The sequence below is a fragment of the Mustela putorius genome, unplaced genomic scaffold (genome assembly GCF_011764305.1).
Source record: "Mustela putorius furo isolate JIRA1106 unplaced genomic scaffold, ASM1176430v1.1 tig00000487_pilon_pilon_pilon, whole genome shotgun sequence".
NCBI lineage: Eukaryota > Metazoa > Chordata > Mammalia > Carnivora > Mustelidae > Mustela > Mustela putorius.
Genome location: NW_025421399.1, coordinates 4746447 through 4770365, shown reverse-complemented (window position 1 = coordinate 4770365; position 23919 = coordinate 4746447). Strand labels below are relative to the sequence as shown.

The following is a 23919-nucleotide window of genomic DNA, read 5'->3' as shown; positions in this document are numbered from 1 at the left end:
TGAATACTTACAGTTTTTAGTACTGAATCTATGGACCAGTTAGTTTCTGTATTAGTCAGTTACATAGACACCCTCCCTCCCCCGGCAATAGCATCAAGAGTATATGAGTCAGTATTAGATTCTTTTCCCAGTAACAGAAAATCCCTAAATAATAGTGGCCTAAGACAGAATTTTATTTCTCACATTCAGGAGATTCAGAGATAAATCGCTTGGGAGACAGATAATTCTTTACCACAGTTGCAGGCACAGCCATCTTGTATTTTATTGCTCCGCTGGCTTTCATTCCAGTAGCAGCTTCAGGGAGGTATAGCAGAGTACCCTTTAATCAGGCAAAAGCCTTGTAAAGGTTTTAAGTTTGTGCTTCTTAGAGCCTCTCATTCAAATAATATAGCTTCCAAGAAGCGTAAGACTTTTGTCCTTCCGCAGAAGCCCAAGGTACAAAAAGATGCAGCTCAAAGATATTTATGGATTGGGCTCTTGTCTCACAGACCAAAACCCAAAAATATTCATAGGAGATTCACAGTTTTTTAGACTGTTGTCAGACACACTGCCAGCTTGGGCTGAAAGAGTCCAGGTGCAAAAAGAAAAGAGGACTTTGGGCCCTCTAGTTCTATTAGCAGAAAGCAGGCAGAGAAAACTTAGATGTAAATGCATGCTACCTTTAATGGAAAAAAGATGACTTAGGGGGTAAATCCAAGAGCCTAGAGGGTGGAACCAAAAATCCATGGAGAATTCTTCCCAGGTCTTAAATGTGGAGCTATAAACCTGTGAATTTCCAAATTGCTATGGATCAGGGACTTCTGTGAACCTCCTGTTTTCTGCCTGTTGGAACAGGATTGACTATAGCAGTTACCCTATCTTTCACATTCGTTGTTTTAGGAAGGAAGCATATAGCTTTTTTCTATAAGACTTCAAATGAGAGTGACTGAATATAAGGAACTATATCCAAGAAGCTTTGTCGGCCCCACGACAGAAGTCTATAAATAGACTTTTATAAGTCTATTATAAGTCTATAAATAGTTTATAAAAAGTCTATAAATAGACTACAGTCTCTTCAAAAGATGGCACTAGTCCACTCTTCTTGAATGTGGGCTGGACGTGTGGACTACTTAGAATGAATAAAGTAGGGCAGAAGTGGAAATATGACACAAAACTAAGTCACAGGGTTGCCTGGGTGGCTCAGTTGGTTGGGTGTCTGACTCTTGATTTCAGCTCATGTCATGATCTCAGGGTCTTAAGACCAACCAAGCCCTGCATCTGGCTCCATGCTCAGTGGGGAATTTGAGATTCTCTCTCCCTCTCCCTCTGCCCCTCCCCTGCTCATGCTCACCCTCTCTCTTTTCCTCAAGTAAATAAATAAATCTTCAAAAACAAAAAACTAAGTCATAGGGGTGTCTGGGTAGTAGAGTTGGTTAGATATCTGACTCTTAGTTTCAGCTCAGGTTGTGATCTCAGGGTCATGAGATCAAGCCCCATTGTCAGGCTCTGTGGTCCACACAAAGTCTGCTTAAGTCTCTCTTTCCCTCTTCCCCTGGCCCTTTCCCCACCGCCAAATAAATAAATCTTAAAAAATAAAAATAAAAAACTAAGCCATAAAAGACATTGCAGCTTCCTCTTTGCTCTCTCTTGGATTACTCACATAGGGAGAAGCCAGCTGACATGCCACAAAGATGCTAGATTATGGGGTAATTTGTTACGTAACACTAGATAACTACTACAATCCCTTAGGTCACATCCTGATCCATGATGTCTGCTTAAATTCTAGCTATTATCTACATTCCAGCCTTCCTGAAGAAGTAAGAGGAGAAGAAAAGCATGCTCCCTCCCTTAAGTGGCATTTACTGGAAGTTGCATGCACCTCTTTCATTTACATCTCACTTCTTTGAGATGGACGTGGCACATCTAGCTGCAAGGGAAGCTAAGAAACAGGATTTATTCTGGCAGCCATGTGTCTGACTGAAAATTAGGATTTTTTTAAATTATTTTTTTAAAGATTTTTATTTATTTATTTGACAGAGAGAGATACAGTGAGAGAGGGAACACAAGCAGGGGGAGTGGGAAAGAGAGAAGCAGGCTTCCTGCCAAGTAGGGAGGCTGATGTGGGGCTCGACCCCAGGACCCTTGGGATCATGACCTGAGTCGAAGGCAGCCGCTTAACGACTGAGCCGCCCAGTTGCCCCTAGGAGTTCTAATATTATGTGAGAAGGGGAAAACAGATGGGGGGCACAATTAGCAACCTCTGTCACAATGGGTGATTATAAGGGTCGGGAAAAGCAAAGTTTAGCGTATGTCCTTTTTCTTAACAAAGTATTTTCATTGGTCACCAAATGCTATTTACACACCCAGCACTCTGCTCTCTCCAAAGAATCATGCCAATTGTGTATGAGTCACAGGACAGGAAAACCCAACTAATACATTATATAAACCACAATGAATGATGAAATTTTCTTTCTTACAAAGTTCTTTTCAGGGACACCAATAAGGAATAATTTACTGTGGAGATTTTTCCTAAAGGCTCTTAAATTTCCTAAATGTTGCTTTCTAGATACTTACATTCTGTGAGCATGTTTTGATGCATTGTCAGAAAATACACAGTTGATGGAAATTGTTTCCTCTATGCAAGTAGTTGGGGAGACTTCACTATGATAGCAGCTGCAAGGAACACAATCATGTTCCTGACAGCTCTTTTTTTTTTTTTTTTTTCAAATACTAACCATTCTTGGGTAGCCACATTAAGTGGGCTTTATTTAACAATATAGTTAATCCCCAGAGGCTCACAGAGGAAGAGAGGGGAAAAAAATAAACAAGATGAAACCAGAGAAGGCGACAAACCATAAGACATTCTTAATCATTGGAAATAAACTGAGGGTTGTTGGAGGGAAGGGGCATGGGGGGGATGGGGTAACTGGGTGATAGGCATTAAGGAGGGCATGTGATATAATGAGCACTGGGTATTATATAAGACTGATAAATCACAGACCTGTACCCTGAAACCAATAATACATTATCTGTCAATTAATTGAATTCAAATTAAAACATAAAATAAGACTTTTAAATGGAAACCAAACAATATAGTTAACTCCAATTACAAGCATGTAACACTACCTCTTTGTATGCTTTAGTCAAACTACAAAAAATTAAAAATATGTATATCCATAAATATATTACAAAACCAAATAGAAATTATTTTCAACAAGTATTAAATGGCTTCCTTGCAAAGCATGTGTTATTGTTTCCTTACACCAGTGTGAAAAATGAGTGTACTGTAATTTCTAAGGCGATCTGCTTGTAATTGGTCCCAGTGGTCATTAGATGGCTGCTACTATAGAGTCCAGACTACAGAGACCAAGAGTTGGGGGATTACTAATTGATTTGACATAGAGCTTTTCATTTCATTTTCACACAAAGTCCTCCATTTTCATCCAGACATTCAGTCATCCGTTGCCATGACATAAATAAAACATAGTCAATCTTACAAAATTTCACCATAAAAGGACTCAGTCTATGTTCACGTAATCTTTTGATGATGTCACGCAGTGTAATGTGTTTTTAAAAATGTACATTATGTGAGGAATGCAAGACTCAGAGGCAAAGATTAGGAGTGTTCTGTAGAGTAATTCAATCCCACACTGTGGAGGCGCAATACATTTTAAAAAACAAAGTGAAGTTACAAATTCTAAAGTCTTATCCTATAGAATGATAATGCAAATAATGAAGATATTGATCCCATCACCTGTGAACAAAAGGTCTTCTTAGATGCCTGCCAAGGATCTTATTAGTTGGAGTTTTCCCCCTGTGATTTTTGAGCTATTACTTCTTTTAGTTTTTCATGGACATTAGTGGCTGAGAGTGAACCTAAGAAGCCTTTGATCACTTAACTTGGAAAATGGATCAAAGCTATGTGTGGGTAAATATCAGGTTTTCTTAACCTACCAGCTAAACTATGTTCATAGTTCATATGTTCATAATTTTCATATGTTCATAATTTTTAGTAACTGAGCTGATTTACTGCAAACGTATTAAACCAGAAGGATAGGTATGTGACTCTTTATGTCAGTAGTTCTTAAACTAGAATATGCAATAGGAACACCAGGAAGACTTACTGAAAAAGAATGCTGAGCCCCACTCAGAAAATAACCCATTTTGACATAGGGCTGAGCCCATTTTGACATAGAATGCTGAGCCCCACTCAGAAAATAACCCATTTTCTGAGTTAGTGGTTCTGGGGTGTGGCCTGTGCATTTTCATTACTAACAACTTCCACATGATACAGAAGGCCACTGGTCCTAGACCACACTCTGAACTCCAAATCCTGAAATAAATTTGGGCATTTAAATGATCCTATAAGTAATTGCCATTAAGCTTTTCTTGTACTAATGTATGCCTCCTGCAAACAAAACCTGGGCTAAACTGACAATCTGTTCTACTGAAGTACATGTTCCAAAAAAATCCCCAATTAAAAAGCAAAACAACTATAACTCTTAGAATAGTGATAACCTACTTGCTTTGAAAATGTTATTAAAGTTTAAAGAAAAACGCTGGGTTCTGGAGTGAACTTCAGTTCCTGTAGCAATCATCTTTTGGTTACATTTAGAAACATGCTTGTTCTAAAATAATCATTTTGGGGGCGATGACACTTACTCTTTTCAACCCAAAGAAAACAGAAAGAACAACACAGGAAGAACAGGGCAGGCTTAGGTCCATTCATTTTGGAAAGCACATTTAATTCACTGTTGCACAACTCAAGCAGAAGGGGTGGTTGGGAAGTCAGGAAGGCACTTAAGTCATTTCAACCAAGAATGCTTAAGAAAGAGAAGAATCTTGAAGTTGTGGATGGCCTAAGAAAATCTGAGAGTAAAGAACTGACTCTTTATGTGACAACTTGTCAGGAATGTTCAAAGCTTCCCATTATTGTCCACGAACCCTGAGATTAAACAATTATCTCTAGAGGAGCTGAGCACAAATAACCTTTTGGAGCTGTGCTGATGCCAAAATACTATTTAGGTGTTCACCCCACATGAGGCCAGAACTCACTGCACTTTGCTACCTCATGGACAGGTTCTCCCCAGATACAAAGGCCCAGAAACCTTGTTCCAGGAGCTCAGACAAGAGACCCACCAGTTGTTGTTGTTGTTATAACCTTTTAAATATGGGTTCTTCCTCCTTTGATCTAACTTCTTCATACCAACTACTACTCCAATGGACACTTGTCTCAGTAGCCAAAAGGTATAGTTAGGTTTGAAACTTCTTGGATCCAACTCTCTACTGCACTACCATCTCCTTCAGTAAAGGGTGATTCACCGGTAAGACAAGGCTCAGTCATTTGCCCCATTCCTAATTCCAAAAGCTTATTCTCAGTGTTAACCCATGGATACAGAAGACTTATATTAACTACTTCTTATGGATGCCTCTTCTCCATATGTGGATGCAAATGTGTGCAAAGTGACCTAAGTGGAGCTTAAGTGCCACATTAGGAGATGGAACTGCTAACAAATGTTGGGGAAGGGGTTCTAAAAGAGGCTGGAATGAGGCTCTTTCATTAAGAAAGGTGTTGTGGAATGACATCTGCTCTTGCCAGAGCCAGGTCTCTCAGATCTCCCAACTAAAACAACACACAATAACAACATCTCACAGAATCTTGGCTGTATGCTTAATGCCACAGGAAGTCCCAGCAGCTTCAAATATCAATACTGAAAGAGACCTTCTAGAGTGGCTGGTTTGGGCCTATCATTCTTCCAACTAGAAAACTGAGCCCCAGGGAGAAGAAAGAGGCTTGCCTTAATTAAGGTTAAAGATTCCTTAGATGCAACACTGAGGCTAGGACTTAGATTTTCTGATCATCAGACCACTGTCTATAGGGCCTTCCCTTTTTCTTGATGAATGGGCATAAGGGTGGTTGTTAATGTTAGACTAAGGTGAACACCAGTGGAGCAACAGCTTTGGCGAGGAAAAAAAGAAGAGCCTGTATCCCACCTCCTCAGAGAAGGCCCAGCATGCCCACGGGCCCAACCCCACAAGCTTCCAGGATGAGAGAGCCCTTACAGACCATCAACAGGGCAGCAACTTCCTATGAATGATGCCAAGTGGGAGGGCCTGTATCCAGGCCAAGTCTGTGTAGGTTGTTTTTTTTTTTTTTTTAAACACTCTCCTTCCTCACCACCAAATAAAATTACAGATACAATGCAAGTGTGGTTCTATACGTATTCCTTTAGATTAAGCAAGCCTCATCATGATTTCAGGTGACCCAATGAGAAAAATAAAACAAAATTGCACTTGTGGCCTCTCAGATTAAAGGCTGAGCTAAAATGAGGTTGCCCAGCCCACAGGAGGACAGGCCACACATGCTGATACAACTGGCCCAGCATGTCAAACGTGGAACTTGTGCTCAGCAGACTCAGAGACCCATGGGAACAATTCCTTCCCCCAAGGACAGCCAAGAGGTAGATAAACGCAATCAGCCACATGGATGGACGCAGCACACAGAAGCACCAGGTCGGTTGTGTAGAGGTGTCTTCGAGGAGGGACAGAGGGCCTGAAGGGAGGGGCCAGACCTCTGGCTCCAATCACAGCACTGCCCCCCTCCCAAGGAAAAGTGTTTGATCATGAAAGAAATCCCCAGTAAGTAACAAATGTCTATAGCAGTGAGAGTGTGGAAGTCGAAGGTAGAGAAGTGATGCTGTTCTAAGGGTGATACACTTCTTCTAAAGGAACTTCCAGGGCGGAGCTGCCTATGAGACCCATCTGAAGGGTGATGATGATGAACTGGGGGACCCTGGCACATTCATCCAGGCCATGCATGACCCCTGAGTGGCCCTACCATCCTCACTCCCCATAGAACTGCTGGCAAGAACTCCCCTCATGAGAGAACCATACTGGATTGAGGTGATGGCAAAAGGCACAGGCAACTCTGAGGGTTCAGCTTGCGCTCAATTTCTCCTTCAGCCTGAGGGAAGGGAAAGGAGATAAAGGTCCGGATGACACAACAAGGCTTCCGAGCCAAGCAGTTGCTGTCAGAGCTGCTGAGCGTCAGGCCCAGGAACCATGAACTCAGAGTGGAGTCAAGACCCCTTCCTCTGGAATGAGAGGCTCAGCTCTGCCCTCCTCCTCAGGAAAAAATGGCCTGAAGAGGAAAGCTGGCTTCTCACTGAGGTCATGTAGAACACCTGCTCAGCTGTGTCAGTCACCCTCAGGTTAAGCAGGAAGAATCCCTGAAGGAGGCATTCTGTGGATGAAGGCTGAGGCGCTCCGCTTATCTGGGACACACCACAAGTTTTAAATTACACACTCCCCCACACGCAGCACACTCACACGTAACACATGCACAGAGTCCCACGCCTCCACTGACTGACGTTCTTCTGACCCACCCCACACCCAGTCCTCCATCCCGCCCCAAAGATATTGTTCCCTGTAAACATGACGGCAGAGATGTCCACAGTTCTGGGACAGCCTGATAGTGATCTGAGGATGACTCCTTGTCATTAAGTGCCCCGGTAGGTGATGTTGGTGAAGGTGGATGTGGCCTCTTTGTACAGTGGGTTGTTGGCCTGCGGAGAGAACAGAGCAGCAGTGAATTCCTCAGCTCTCCCCTACCCACAAGAATTACGTTTTGTCTGGAAAGTCTACCCAAGACACCCTTCGCTGGAATATACCATAAACAAACCACTGAATGTTCCTTGTACCCCATATTCACTCTTAAGATGGGAGTGGAGAGGAAATAAGAGTAGAGAGAAGGTAGAACGTCATCCTCCTGCTATTTCTAAGGGGCTGAATCTTGCCCATTAATTTTTGGGGATCAGCAAACATTTCAGGATCACTTCTTGTCAGTATCATTTCTTGCCTCTCTCCTGAACTCTCTCTTTTGCCCTTCTCCCTACTTTTCCTTCCTTGTGACTGTGCTGGGGGACGTGAGCAGAGATGGGAAAGGTAACAGGTGGTAGCTTAAACTGAGAGGCCAGCTTTGGCTCAAAATAATTTTAATTTGTTCTCATCTCCTCCCTCCAAGCCCTACCCACAAATTGTCATGTTAGCAGGAAAAAATAAACCCTCTCTGGATTTCCCAAGGTCTTTTCTTCTTCTTTTTTTTTTTTTTTAAATATTTATTCACTTATTTGGGTTGGGGGGCAGAGGGAGAGCATCTCAAGCAGACACTGTGTTGAGCACAGAGCCCAGTATAGGGCTCGATCCCACAACCCTGAGATCATGACTCCAGCCAAACCAAGAGTCACAGGCCTAACCTACTGAGCCACTCAAACACCTCCCCCAGCAAAATTTTTTCTAACAAAAAGTGACAAATCCCATTAGATCTCGTGGTCTTTCTGAGTCATTTCAAGAACTACAACACATTCTCACATGCCTCAGAGCTTCCAGATTTCTGTACTATACTACCAGAAACATCAGAAGTTTCTTAGGACCCTTGGGTACAAAGGCCTGAAGTCACCAGCAAATGAGACCAAGCTTTCAGCTTCCCCCTGGACATACATGGAGTCAAACAGCCATTTGAGAGGTCCAGAAAAAAGTTAAAATGTGAAAGATGAGCCAAAGAAGAACACAGTAAAATTAGGCAAACAGAACGTTTTCAGTAGATGCTTGTATCGTTTAATTCTATCAGGATAAACTGCAGGGAGGAAATTTTTTTAAGATTTTTTTTTTTTTTTGTTTTTTTTTTTGTTTACAGAGAGAGAGAGAGCATGCACAAGTAGAGGGAGTAGCAGAGGGAGAGGGAACAGGAGTCCCTGACTCCTGAGCAGGGAGTCAGGCGAGGGACTCGACCCCAGGACCCTGGGATCGTGACCTGAGCCAAAGGCAGGTGCCTAACTGACTAAGCCACCCAGATGCCCCAAGGATATTTTTGAAGAGGTTGGTCCAAAAAGTAATTCCCATCATAACTTAATTCCCTCCCCCAATTGGGCAAGCCGCTTAAGCTTCCTGTGCTTAGTTTCCTTACCTATAAAATGGGAATAACAATGCTGCCTCCTATCTGGGGCTGTTGTAGGTATGGAAGAAGTTAACACCTAAAAGTCATTTAGAATAGTTCCTGGCATATGGTGAATCCTCAGCAAAAGTTAGCTGTTTCTTTTTTTTTTTTTTTCACTGTTTGTGTTTCATGCTTTGGACTTCATCAGTAAATAATGCATTACATGTTCTCAGTGTAGGATTCTCAAATTTGTCCTATCCCCCTCAATTGGAGAAGGAGTCTTCTTTTCATTCCATCAGTGACCACAGCAGAGCTGGGCCCTACCTGGGTTCAGCCAGTACTCATTAATGGGGCCCGTTGTCACGCATGGGTAGGGAGAGAATTGGTGGTTTCCAGGAAGAATAAGGATAATGGGACCATCTCCCAATTTGCAGAACAGAGGCTAACTGGGAAATCACAGGCTAGCTGAACCTGGCCCCCTTATGCACCTACAGCTTCCACCCGAGCCTCTCAAACCCATGACTTGAGAACACGCCCAGCCCAGGCTCTTACTGTGTCCCATTTTGCTCTGGCTCGCTCTTCCTCAAATTTAGCAAACTCCTTCCGGTCATGGATGGTGATGAGAAGCTTCCATATGAGCAGAGTAGCAAGGCCGATGAGCAAAATGGCCCCCATCACTGAAAGCAGGACGACCAGGATGTCAGGACCCTTGGGACACTCTGTCAGGAGAGAGCACAGAGTAAAGAGGTTATAAATATAGCAGGAATCACTTGAACTGGCTAGGAATAGATCTTCTTGACCAAGTAAGAAATTACTAGAAAGTTCTCTAAAGGAAACAAGACTTACAAAACACATCAACTAATTTTTTTAAAGGAAGAGGTGCTGACCTTTAAGACAGCAATAATCTGTCCCGAGTGGTTTAAATTAGAGGTCATAAGCAGGTCACCCATGGCAGAATTTGACCTAAGTGTTTATTAAAAATCTGATTTTATGTTCACTACACAGGCATTAAAATAAAAACTTAATAAAAAATTTTTTTGATTTTTATTAGTCAACATTGAATAATCAGGAGATTCTTCCCCTGAAATTTCAAATTCTTCTTCTCTTTAAAAAAAAAAAAAAAAAAAAAAACTCAGGGCCCCTGAGTGGCTCAGTTGTTAGATGTCTGCCTTCAGCTCAGTTCGTGATCCCAGGGTCCTGGGATCGAGCCTGTATCTGGCTCCCTGCTCAGCTGGAAGCCTGTTTCTCCCACTTCTTCTCCCTGTGTTTGTGTTCCCTCTCTTGCTATGTCTCTCTGTCATAAAAATAAGTAAAATCACTAATAAAAAGGTCTGAAAACTCTGAACCCACAGGGTATCCCTGGTGAGATGTGAGGAGAAGCTGTCCCCTGTAGATGGGACACATTTTATAGTTTGCCAGAATTCTCACCACCCTCTTTTCTCCACTAAAGAGAAGCAACATGTAACTTGTCATTGAGGCCATGCTACCTTGCACTCTGGAGCTAGACTGCCTGGGTTCGAATCCTGGCTTACCACTTACTTTGCTATGTGACCTTTGATAAATTATTTAACCTTTCTGGGTGTCTGTTTCCTATTTCTCCATGTTTAAAATGGAGAAAGTAATAGCACTGAACTCTAAAACTTATGAAGAATAATTAAGTTAAATATATTTCAAGAACTCAGAAGACTTCCTGGCACAGACTCGTGCTCAATAAATACCAGCTACCGTTATTACTGGCCTTCTTGTTATATCTGATTGTTTTCACTAAGTTATTTACCTAGCTCCTGTAGACATCTGTGTTACCCTGATTCAGATACATACATCCCTGAGGGCTGGGAACCTAATGACCTTGTTAGAACACTTAAAGACCAGGAAGCCTGCCAACCAAGAGAATATTTTGGGCTCCTTCCCAAATTATTTCATCATCTAAAATCCTAACCCTATTGAGAGCTGACTTCCTGTTCAAACCCAGTCAACAACCAACAAGGCCAGAGGTGCGTCACCCTTCTGAGGGCCAAGTTGAATATGCCCCACAGAGCTCTGTTTCCCATAAACCACAGGTGTCTGATGGGTGACCTCACTCCAGTGACTTCTCAGGTGTTATGTAATTAGGTGTTTGGATATATGCGTATTAATGGGTCTGGAGAGGATGTCACACCCACTTTCCACACTGTCTCCCACCTTCTTCTCTAAACATATACACTGTGCTCACCACACACGACCCAAAAACAACCACCAACACAAACCCAAGCTGGCTATTTTCCAAGCCACCAAATTATAACCTGTCTATAATTAAAGGAACATCTGGAGAGTGGCTCTGAGGTCCCAGTGTCTGAATTCCCAGGAATGAAGGGTCCCAGTTCTTCTGGGAAAAACAATTGTGAATTCTCTGGAAGACAGGGCTGACCCTCAAAGCTCCAAGTAATATCTCTTCAATTCTGCATATCAGTACGGGCAGGACAGGTAGAATGTGAAGAGACCTTCAGGGAGGGGCGCCTGGGTGGCTCAGTGGGTTAAGCCTCTGCCTTCAGCTCAGGTCATGATCTCAGAGCCCTGGAATTGAGCCCTGCATCAGGCTCTTGCTCAGCGGGGAGCATACTTCCTGCCACCACCAACCCTCCCCCCCACCCCCGGCCTGCCTCTCTGCCTACTTGTGATCTCTGTCCATCAAATAAATAAATAAAATATTTTTTAAAAAGAGAGAGAGGGAGAGAGAGAGAGATCTTCAGGGAAAAACATCTGTTAAGCATTTATCCTGAAAGGAGTGGATGGTAAGTTTCCTAGCCACAGAAGCCAAGATCAAATGATCTCTAGACAGCTCCCTTAGCCACAGCGATGAGGAACCATGTGGGGACCTGAGGTCAAGAAAGACTGGGCAAGACTAACAGATTTCACAGAAGTATAGGAAGTCCAATTAAATGTGAATTTCAGATAAACAATGAATAGCTTCTCAGCCTGAGTATGCACTACATATTGCATGGGATATACTGTATTTGCCAGGAAACCCTATCTGGGAGTGATGAGGACTCAGCTCAGGGGATCCCACTCCATGCAGGCTGAACCCCACCCAGCCAATGCCAAGCCCTTTGGCAGTGCTGTCTCTACTGCCCTGAAGTGGCCCAGCCCTTCAGGGAGAGCATCTCCAAGGGCATGAGTTAGGGAAGAGAATGAGAATAATCTCCTTCTGTACTCCAGGACCTCAAGTGCTACATTCTGCTTGAAGGCAGAGCCCCTGAAAATCATCAGAGCAGGGAGGGGAGAGGAGAGGCATAACTTGGAATTCAGGGGCAACAAGATAGGAAATGTAGGTCTGGGATCCCATTTCTGAAGGGGTCTCAGGGGTTATTTGTACCAGCTCAGGTTATCACCATCTTTGTTCCCCACAACTCCAGGTAATGGGTTCTGGTCTAAGAACACCAAGCCAAAAGATTTTGGTAAGTGATACAGCAGAAGCATCAGCAAAGACTGTTGTAGGAAAGTAATGTTAAACCCCAAAGCAAGAACACACCACCCTTCTGAAATGAGGAAGGAAAAAGGTGCAGATAGGGTGGGTATAGAAAAATCCATGAAAAGTGTTAACACAAGTGGATGGGAAAGTGTGGGGGGGGGCATGGCCAAATAACCCACATCCACTCCCCCAGATATACACCCATACTCTTCCCTTTCCCCTTCCCATGTCAGCTTTCCCTTGAGTCAGTAAACAAAACGAAGGCCAGACCCTTTCTTTACCTTCCTTCTCCCTTCTAAAAGTGAGAGCCCTGGGAAAGGCTGGTGAACAGTATCACAGGTTGGGGGCACCATGCTTTCCTCTACCCATGGGACCAGCAACACGCTGGCTTATACAGATGTAGCAGAGCTTCTTTCCACTTTCAGCCCCTTGCTTCTCCGAGACGCCAAAATACTCCTAGCAGGTATCAAGATGGATATAAGCCTGCCTGTCTCCTGGGCATATTCAGTCCTATGAATTTATTCAAAAACCACTTATCAGGGCACCTGGGTGGCTCAGTGGGTTAAGCCGCTGCCTTCGGCTCAGGTCATGATCTCAGGGTCCTGGGATTGAGTCCCGCACTGGGCTCTCTGCTCAGCAGGAAGCCTGCTTCCCTCTCTCTCTCTCTGCCTGCCTCTCCGTCTACTTGTGATTTCTCTCTGTCAAATAAATAAATAAATAAAATCTTTAAAAAAAACACACACACACACACACTTATCAACTATCTCGATACTTGATATCATCTTGATACTTGATACTTGCTATCATCTGCAGTTTCTGTAGATGACTGAGCCTAGTATGGATATAACAATAGATGAGACAGACAGTCCCTGTGCTCATGTAGCTTGTGATCTACAGAGGGAGATGGGGGATGAAAGAAAGCAATTTAATGCTGTGATGAAGGCCCTTCTAAGGGAAGCACAGTTGCTCTGAGAATGGAAGAGGAACACCCAACCGAAGCAGCAACACAGGTGCTGCAGGAGGTCTAAAGGCTCATTAGGAGAAGTGATGTGTCCAAAACAGAGGCACTCAAATACTGGGGTGTATCACAATTGCTGGGAACACTAATCAGGAACACAGAGGCTCATGGAAGTAGGACAGGGCTCAGGACTTGGGGTTTTTTTGTTTTTGTTTTTGTTTTTTTTAACAAGGGGGAACATACAAAAGTTTGAGACCCACTTTTCTAAAGCAGGGACCAGCAAACTATGGTCTGGGAACAAAATGTGGCTTGCCATCTGTTTTTGTAAATATGCTTGGGCTTGTGCATTAAATATATGCTCCTTTGCTGTTACAATGGCAGAGTAGTCATGGCAGAGACCCCATGGTCCGCAAAGCCTGAGATATTTAACATCTGGCCCTTTGCAGAAAGAGTTTGCTGCACCCTGGTCTGAAGGAAGATCTGAAGAAATTGCACCAGCTGTTAAGAATGTCAAACAACTGACTGATTTAGTCTCTGCCTTCAGACATTGTTCCTTCACTCCCATAAGTTCCTGTCTACCCTCTGCCATACCATAGCCCTTGTCCCTCAACAGGGTCTGTATCGATTTACGTGTCCCTCTTCCCCAGCCTGTGAGTGCCACATCTTCCTATTGTGATATGCGCAGCCCCAAGTCCACTGGCTGATATATAATAAGTAGTCCACTGGCTGATATATAATAAGTACTCGAAAATATTTTCTAATGATTCACAGCTTAGTCTGTTAAGCGAAAGGAAGGAGACAGAGGAGGTGAAGGGAAGCAACAAATCTACCGTGACTGGATGGGGACAAGCCTGTGGTTGGTCTGTGCGTATGACAGATGAGTTCCTCCTGCTTCCAGAGGGCCTTGAGAGGAAGCACTAGCTCTTCAGTGTTCAGGACACCTTGGGTTGTTGCCTCAAATATAGCACCATGTCTCACGGTCAATACCTTAAATATCAGGCCTTCCCTTGAAGCACCAAGCTGCTTGCCCTGGGCAGCCACCGAGCTTTTAGTAGAGCAGGTGCTGAACAGTCCTAGACTTTAAATTCCATACTTCTGGGGCGCTGGGTGGCTCAGTGGGTTAAGCCTCTGCCTTCGGCTCAGGTCATGATCTCAGGGTTCTGGGATGGAGCCCCGCATCAGGCTCTCTGCTCAGCAGGGAGCCCTGCTTCCCCCTCTCTCTCTGCCTGTCTCTCTACCTACTTGTGATCTCTCTCTGTGTCAAGTAAATAAAGAAAAAAAATAAATTCCTTACTTCTTAACATTGTCACCTTGAAAACTGCCATGATATATTTTGTCCCTTCATGGGGTCCATATCTACCTCTTTTTTCCAAAAGGTTTTATTTATTTATTTTAGAGAGAGAGAGAGCACGAGTGGGTGGAAGGGCAGAGGATGAGGGAGAGACAGAATCTCAAACAGACTCCCCGCTGAGCATAGAACCCAGTGCGGGCTCAATCCCATGACCCTGAGGTCGTGACCTGAGCCAAAATTAAGTCCAATGTTTAGCCAACTGAGCTACCCAGGCACCCCCTACCTTCTTCCTGTCCTTACCCACATTTTTACTTTTCTATCTCCTCAATTAGCAAAGTTGCTTTCTCACTAATATATGTATTTAAATATCACCCATAGCCCAACGACAGGCCCTAACTTACCACTTGTAAGGTCAGTCTTAACCCTGGTTGTTCTGTGTAAGAAGAGTGATGGGTAGAAATTATTGCCTACCATGGCCCTGAGGGTTCACTCACCTGGCTCTTCTACCACATAGAGAATGGATTTTCCACTTGAGTCTTCGTAGTACTGGAATCTGACGACACAGTCATCCTCATTCTTGTATGTACAATTCACTGCATCCTTGCCAGTATCCTCTGAGAAAGAGAAAAAGATGGGAGAATGAAAAATGACTCAATTTGTGGAAGACGGGGCCATCCCCAAGCTGCAGTTATGGGATTTCTGAGAAAGTATGCAATAGGAAACCCTATGCCTTACATTAGGCAGGATGTCTAGATTTGAGATGGCCTGGCAGTTACCTCTAGATGACCCTCACTTCTATATTTTGTTCCTCACTTCTGTATTTTTGTTCCTCACTTCTGTATTTTGTCCCTCATGACCTCTTTTTGGTTCTTATTCATTATTCTGGAACAGACATGACATAACATATTCCGTGGTCTGATTCAAAGCCTTGCTCTCCCACCTGCTAACTGTATAATGTTGGGGAAATTACTTGAACTCCTTGGCTCTCTCTTCCCTCATCTATAAAAGGAAAATGATACCCCATCTTGCCAAGGCTGGTAGAGAACCCAGTGGCATAAAGTGAACAGTACTGAACACACAGTGGGTGTTCCTGTCCCTCCCTTTCCCTTCTCTGCTTGCCCAAGGATTCTTAACAATTAATTGACTCAGCCCTTATATTTCTTCCACTTCTACTTCTGATCTAGTGTTCCTCTCCAGAGCCATCCCCTCTTCTCTGATTCCCTTCACAATTTGTAGGTTTCATCCCTTCTGATTCTGAACCCTCTTATTCTGACAGGGAAACTATAGGTATCCCTCCATCAGCTCCACTATATCCTCCAGTGATGAAGCCAGACAGGTAAAACTGACACGTGATGAGGTTAAGCAAATGTCCCAAAGTCACGCCATAAATGTATGGTGGAGCAGAACTAGAACTTGAGTCTCAGAGCACATCCTATAGCCTGGAACTCAACAAGCCTTCCCAAAACCAGTGGTATAAGAGTACAATGGAAAGGATGAGGATTTCCAGATTTAGTTCTAAGCTTAACTTGTTCAGGCAGGTTATGTAACTTTCCTGAGATTCCATTTCCTCATCTGCCAAAGGAGGATAGCAACAGTCCTACAGTTGTTCTTTACTGGGTTGTAGAGAAAAGGATAAGATGATGGGTACGGAAGGACACTTTCATTAACTTTTCTAAGTTATACAATTCCACATAAACAAGCCTTCATTGTTATGATTATCATGGCATGGAGGGAAGGGGCAAGAGAAATACTTATCAGCTACCCTGTGATATCCATCTGGTCTAGGTAATAAAAAGCCTTCACATCTCTCTCAGCAGTCTCCCCAACTCCCAAGTTAATCATAGCATACATCCAATCTCCTCCAGAGGAAAAGCCGACTCTTCAAACTCAATCCCCAAATTACTACCCTCACTCCCAGCCCCACCTCTGATATTAGCCATAGGGTCCAGAGATCTGACCCTTTTCTATAACACCCCCAGCCAGAAGTTGAGTGACTGGTTGTATCTTACTGGGGCTCTCACTAAAAAACATGTTTCCTGCCTTCGTGAGAGATGGCTATCTCAAGAGATTACCATCTCCCTGATCCAGATAATCATATCAGACGTGCTGACAGCAGCAAAGATGATCGCCTTTTAAGTCAAGGTAAAGTAAAAACCAGAATAACTGCAAGCAAAAGTTTTGCTCCCCACTGAATTTTTTATCTGCCTTATTCCAGGAAGGGCTCTAGCATAGTGAGTTTAGCTAAAATCTATAAAGGTGAAGGTTTTCTCTCCAAAACAGCAAAGTGGTATGGTTGGCTACTGTTTAACACTCTTAGTTAAGTAAACTCTATAAATGCTTATAAGCTTCCTAAAATGATCCCTGTCACTCTGGCCTCAGTTTCTTCATCTGTAAAATGAGATGCAAAGCAGAGTTAGGGCTGCCTGAAATCAGGCATACTTTCAAGGTTACTTGTAGGATCTTACTGAGTCTGTGGGTGCTGGAAAGCAGATCGGGGAGGGACTGTGGAACCAACTAGTAGAGTGGAGGAGAACTCAGGGAAGACAGTTTTTAGGGAGTGCCTAGCATGCATCAGACCCACACAACATGCCTTTGAGGCGGGAGTTACTCTCCCGTGTTACTGATGAGAGTTGGACAGATTTGGGGATTCACTCACAATTTTAGAAGCTGTGTGTGTGTGTGCGCGCGGGCACGTGTGTGCATATGTGTGTGTGTGTGTGTGTACAACTCTGAGACATGCTGAACTTACTAAGCTCCTTCACAGACTCGATCTCATCACGACAGTACCGGCTGCAGGTGTTGTCCTCATGGAGGGCTCCTCGGTCAAACTTCTTACACTCCACACACTCCCTAAAAGAGAGGACACAGAGATTAAGACAAGGGAGGAACAAACTGTAAGGTTTCAGTCTGACTCAGACCTCCATACACTAGAAAGCTGCTCCACCTCAGAAAACAAACACCTGGACTACAATCCCGGGGGCCCAGAGGATCAAGTCTGGAGTTCGGGGTAGGAGGCCTGGCAGGCAGAGGGCCCCAGCACCCTCATTAAACTCCTTCATGGTCCATCTGAGAGTACGATAGGAAGTGAAGCCTATCCAGTTTGGGGAGCCTTAAAAACAGAATAGCTCATGTAATCTGGGAGCCCAGCGCAAAGGGAAATATTAGGTCCCTTGTTCAAAAATGACTAAGAATTACAACACAGGGCCAGCAAAACAGTAAACCAAGTGTGGGGCCCTTCTAAGCACAGGGTACAGAGTCCAGGCCTGCTTAAACCAGCAAGAGAAATGGCAGGAGCACCCCCGACCTCCAGATGAGTGATGTGCGTACCCGTGACCTTCTCCCATGTTTGTCCTTCATAACTGCAGTCCCACATCTCCCACAGCGTCAGAATATCAGCACTGGGACATTCCCTGGAAACTCCCTGGTTTAGACTTCCTCCCAACTCAGGGTTTCAGGATGCCACCCCAGAGAGCAGGTTTCTCTGCCTGGAGTTCCTGAGGGTATTTCTTTGACCCCTGCCCAGTTGGCTGTCCCTCCAACATTGCCCAAACTTTCCAGTGGAAAGAGGAAAGCAAGCCTCTTAGCTGCAGCAGATTCCTCTTCTAAAGGTTTAGTGAGTAAGAGACAGACCCTGGAGTTGGCTGGTGGGGGTGGATTCTAGCCTGGGGGACCCTCCTGCTCCTTCCAGCCCCCAGCTCTCTCCAACTCACTTCTGGGCCCACTCACTTCTTAAAGGTGCAGGCGTCAGGGCAGGTGGGGCACTTCTCGCAGGTGTCCCCGTAGGAGCCCGGCTGGATGCACACGCAGCTGCCGCACTCACACTTGCCCCGGCCGCTGCACAGCAGCCCGTTGCTGGACATGCAGGTGTCTGTGCGCGTGGTGCAGTTGCAGTAGTAGCCGGTCCAGTCCGAGTCACACAGGCAGTCCCCACAGCTGCACTGGCCGTGGCCTGGAAGCACACAATGGGGGGGCGGGGGCAGGGGGACAGTAGGTGAGGATCCCCACCATCCCCCCTCCTCCTGCTACGATTTCACCGCCTTCCTTTTTATTTTTTCATTTTTATTTTTATTTTCATTTTTATGTTCAGCTAGCCAACATAGAGCAGATCATTAGTGCTCAGTAATCCATTAGCTGCTCATCACATACGTGCCCGTGATGGGTGTTGAGGAGGACTCAGGGCCTTCTAGGTTTTCCTTTGATCCTCCCCAGGCCGAATCAACTGCCTGCCCTGTGCTCTCCTGGCACTTACATGGACCTTTATTTTAACCCTTATGATGAGCCCATTTGCTTGCCTATCCGTTTTTCTTTCTAGACTGTGAGCTCCACGATAGGACAGGACATATCAATTTGTCCATCAGGAGAGATTAGCATGACATCTAAAACAGAGGAGGCAGGCAGTTAATGTTTTATTTACTCAACAAATATTTCTTGAGCTCCGGCTGGGCACTGGAGGTTTGTCAGTGAACAGGACAGGCAAGGTCCCTAAGACCCCTAGAGCTTATGTCCCAGTTAAATTCCTGGGAAACAGACGTAACGTTCACCAGCGTGTGCCTTGTTTGTGCTGTGTTATCGTAGTGTGGAAAAGATGCGCTCACAGTGCTGCAGGAGTGGGGAATGGGAGCGAGGGGCGTGGGGTGGGGGTTAGGTTGGCTAAATGCAGATGTTACCTCTCAGAGCTACACCCCCCTAATCACTTAACAAGGCTTGAAAACTTGGCGCCCAAACTCGGAAGAAAAGATGACTCATTCTCAAGGATTCTGAATCAGGAAGAAGGGGATGAATAATAAAAATCTGATTGTTAATCAGAGGAAAGGCAGGGAGCAAGGGGGAAGTAACCTCCCTTGGTCTGAAAACCAGCCCACTGATAGGAGCAAAAGAGCCCCAAGGCGGTAGAGGAGAGGGAGGTGCCTAGGCAGGCTCAAATAGCCTGCTCGCTGGTGCCTTCTGCCCCCCCAGTGACAGCCGGGCAAGCGGGGGGCCCCCACACTGTCCACTACACCCAGCTTTCAGTGACAGCTCCTGGACAGGGAAAGGCCGACACTACAGGGGACTGGCAGCACTCAGAGGCCTCGGCTGCCTCAGAAACTCCATAGTGTTTCCTTTGTGCGGCCAAACAAAGTGATCTTTGAGAGACGGACTGCCAGGCCAGAGGGGCATGAGGCTGGGCATCAAGCTGCAGGCTAGAGCCAGCAGGCCGATCCCAAGCTCTGGCAGGGTCAGCCCTTAGAAGGAAGCCACAGTGTGGTAATGTCACAGGACGGGCACCCCGCCAGCGAAAGGGTGGCTGAGCCTGGGTTCACAGAGAAGTCAGAAGAGGGGGGTGAGGAGTGAAGAGAAAGTATTAGAAAGAGGAGGGAAATAGGAAAGAAAGCAGCAGGGGAGGGGACAGGGAGGCGCAGGCATTTCAGGTCCTGGGGAACACACCCACTTTCCCTAAACAGCTGAACCTTCTGGGCAGATGCCTAGCTCCACTCCCCTGCTTTATGAGCCAGCACTTTGTTTGACATTCTCCTTCCTCCATGAAGCCACCCAGGCTTCCACTGCCTACAGTGAGTCTCTCTGCAGTGGACTCCTATAACTAACTATTCCCCCAGGACACCTCACTTCTGGCAGGTTCTGCCTCATGCTGTGAGTTGTCCGTAGGTAAGTTAATTCAGGGCAAAACTGTCTTATCCGTGCCTCTCGATCCCACAACACTACAGCACAGAGCCCGGCTCAAGGGCGCCCCATCAATCCATGCTCGTGGACGTGGCAGGTGGAGGGTCCCTTGAGGACAAGGATGCACTCCCTATTGTCTGAGGCAGGGTGTTCATAACATGTAACCATAAAGGTCATAGCCCGGTGGGAAGTGGGGAGAGGGGAGGTCAGAGACTGGGGAAAAAGCTAAGTCGCGGCACGCCATCCCTACAGCAAAGAACAGACCACAGGCCAGCAGCTCTGGGGAGAGACAATGGTGAACCAGTGTATAAGCTGAGAGGTCAGGAATCATGCACAACCCCTGTTCACCCATTTGGACTCAGTGCCTGGCACAGAACAGGTGTTCAGTAAGTGTGTGTCCCTGAGTATCTGTCACTGGAGAGTGTAACAGTGGCACCACGGGGTCTAGACCCAAAACCAGTGGGCACACAACACTCTGGCTGAAAGCCAGGGAGGGAGTCATTTTGGAGACTACAGTAGCTGACTGGGGTTTCCCCATGAACTAGGCTGGAGCACACCCGGGACAAGTTGTTCTTGCACCGGTAGGAGGCAGGAAGCAGGCTGCTGACCCGGGCAGCTTTGTTTTATGGCTTCAGGGTGGCCAGCAGCCGACGGAAATGCACTCTGGACGGGATCCCTCCCACGTGGTGTCACAAAAGACCAGAATCCATGAGGAGGTGGCACGGAGGAGGTATAGACCTCCTTCTGTCCCTGGTACCCCCCAAGGGGCGGTCTGTAGTCTCCCACATCAAACTTGCCCATTCCCCTTGGCACTCTGAATACGATGGAAGTACTATTAAACATTTAAATGAGCCGAAATTCCTGCCTCATCCCCAATTCAAACTGCTGTTGGTGTGTGTGTGTCTGTGTATACCTGATCTCTCTCTCTCTCCCCTAATCTCCTTGATTCATTTCTCCAATCTCTCTCTCAGATTTTGTTGGCATGAGCAAAGGAAAGAATGTTGCAGATTAAAAAAAAATAAGCCATTTTTCTGTTACATGGGCATGCTTTAGAATGACACAGGTTTACCTTTCTGATCAAACTTTTAAAAGACTGATGTTAGGGGCGCCTGGGTGGCTCAGTGGGTTAAGCCGCTGCCTTCGGCTCAGGTCATGATCTCAGGGTCCTGGGATCGAGTCCCGCATCGGGCTCTCTGCTCGGCAGGGAGCCTGCTTCCCCCTCTCTCTCTCTCTCTGCCTGCCTCTCCATCTACCTGTGATTTCTCTCTGTCAAATAAATAAATAAAATCTTTAAAAAAATAAAAATAAAAATAAAAAAAAATAAAAGACTGATGTTAGAGTGAATATTTGAGTGGATGAGCTCAGCTCGTTAAGCCCCAATGCAAAGGAAGCCGATCTGAGTCATAGCTTAGATCACCATAGAAGCCAATTACAATCTCTGTGGATAGGCCACACCATACACCCAAAAACCAATCCCAACCAGTTTGCAAATGTCTCCCATCTTTCTGTCACAAGAGGGATCAAGCCTCAGCCATCAGAGCCCAGCAAAAATCTATCGCTACTCAGAGCTGCCTGTCTGCTTGTCTGCTGCTAAGAGTCAGCATGTCTGCAGATAAAGACTTAATCATATTAGCTGGATTTCTTCTAGCTGGGAAAGCATCCTTGGAGTGGTCTTTGGGGCAAGGAAAAAACAGCTTGAGATTTCCAATGGGGCTCCAAATTTTACTGAATTTTTGTCATGAGAAGGACAAAACCTCAGAATCCTTCAGGGAAGAGGACTCAGCATCATAATTCTCCACCAGCAGGCTGGACCTCTCAATGGCAGGTGCTTTTGCCCATTTATGTCCTGTCCAGCATGCCGGCCACTAGCTGCACATGGTTCCTGAGCAAAAGAGGACCCAACATTTTCATTTTTTCTCTTAATTTAAATTTATTTAACTTTTGCTTACATTATAATTCCACTTAGTGAATTTAAATTTAAATTTAAATAGCCACATGTGGCTACTATATTTGACAGCACAAATCTGGGACAAAGTGCCAAGAGTGATAACAAAATAGTGCCAACAGACCAACAGAGCTTACAATTTTCCTGCCACTGTTCCAAGTGTATGGGCTCCTTAAATGGGCTCCATTGCCTTGCTTTTTTTTTTTTTTAAACTATTTTCCAAATCTTATAATGAAAAGACAAATTCACATAAAAGAAATATTCCTAAATTTACTAGATATTCTGATATATATTTTCCAAACCTGTAGCTACTAAAAATCTAATTACCGTCAGTCAGTGATTTTTTTTTTTTTAACCTAAAAAAGGGGTTGGTCCCTAACTTGAAATGATTAGGAGGAACCAGTGACTTAAAGTATTAGCAGACGGGCAGATGAGAGAAAAGAAGAAAACTGTCTTCACCTTCGAGCTTCTCCACCCTGCCCCGTGCCATTCTAGGGGGAAGTCCCTCGGAGCCCAAGCTCACTTCTGCCTCTGTGTGCACCCCAGGAGCAAGGACTTGGGGGGCTGAGAGGGATTAAAGAGAACCTCCTTCTGTTTTCTGCCGTGGGAGTGGGACACCATCCACACCATCCACTCGGCTCTGCCTGCCGGGCCTTGGGTCTAAAGTCTCCAGAGGCCACAGATGAGCGAGTGTGCATGGGGACGGGAACGCGGGTAGTTCTACTCACCTGAGCACATCTCCCCCTTGTAGCGGACGCAGGAGAAGTCATCACACTCGCAGTACTTGCCCGTGATCTTGCCGAAGTCACTGCTGTGGCAGACGCACTGGCCACACAGGCATTCGCCGCGCTGGCTGCAGGCGGGCTGGCCCTCCTGGGGGCTGCACTCGTCCTGCTGGGAGGGCCGGTAGTCCTCTTCCGAGCACTCGCACTGGGACCCCAGCCAGCCGGGCCCGCAGAGGCACACCCCGCACTCAAAGGTCCCGTTGCCATTGTTGCAGCGGGGGCTGGAAGGCTCGGCGTGGGCCTGGCATGCACAGTCACAGTCGAAGGTGACCTGGACCGTGAGGCTGTCTTTGAAGCCCACAGGCTTGATGGTGAAGGACTTCTCCTTCTCCTGGGGACAGCCACGCACCTTGGCCTCAATGCTGAAGCTCACCTGGGAGGAGAGTAGGACCGCAGTCAGACTCGGGAGGACCCTGTTAACACTCCAGTCCCAGAGGAAAAGAAGCTGGGCCCTGTGCTGTCCTGCCCCACCCGGGAATACCAAACTTGGGGGGGGGGGGTGGGCGCTGACCCCCAGCAACTTGGAGTTCTTCAGCCTCCCCACGACCCAGGTCTGCAAAGCAAAAAGGAGAGCCTGGGGACAGTGGTCCAGTTATATCTGGCTGGGTGCACAGACGTAATTTATAGGCATGGGCTATGCTGGGGTTTTTTAATTCCACATATGAAATAAGCCAGCTCGTGCAGAACAGAACGTGTGATCTTATAAACCTTCTGCTCTGGCCAACTAAGCCAGCTGAACTGAGTACACAATGTCATATGTCTTTGTAGCAAGACACACAAAGCATATTTTGCACCACACAATACCACACAGTGACCAACCACAGGTTTAATTTCCATAGAACATTTCATCACTTGTTCTGTCATATACCTTTCTGGCCAATATTTCATGCATAGGGTATGTGCACCTGTTCTAGAATATA

General features: G+C 45.6%; 1 protein-coding gene across 2 annotated transcripts in view; it reads right to left on the bottom strand.

Annotated features, from left to right (window-relative positions):
* Positions 1 to 4703: 4703 nt before the first annotated feature.
* ITGB3 (integrin subunit beta 3) overlaps positions 4704 to 23919 on the bottom strand; it is a 49881-nt gene continuing 30665 nt past the window's right edge. For both annotated transcript variants that reach the window (XM_045080862.1, XM_045080863.1), the window contains 6 exons: positions 22943 to 23372; positions 18338 to 18560; positions 17361 to 17461; positions 15106 to 15225; positions 9467 to 9633; positions 4704 to 7544 (listed from right to left, as the gene is read on the bottom strand). In XM_045080862.1, the coding sequence (XP_044936797.1) occupies positions 7479 to 7544; positions 9467 to 9633; positions 15106 to 15225; positions 17361 to 17461; positions 18338 to 18560; positions 22943 to 23372 (1107 nt within the window). In that variant the 3' untranslated portion in view covers positions 4704 to 7478. The remainder of the gene's footprint in view (positions 7545 to 9466; positions 9634 to 15105; positions 15226 to 17360; positions 17462 to 18337; positions 18561 to 22942; positions 23373 to 23919) is intronic.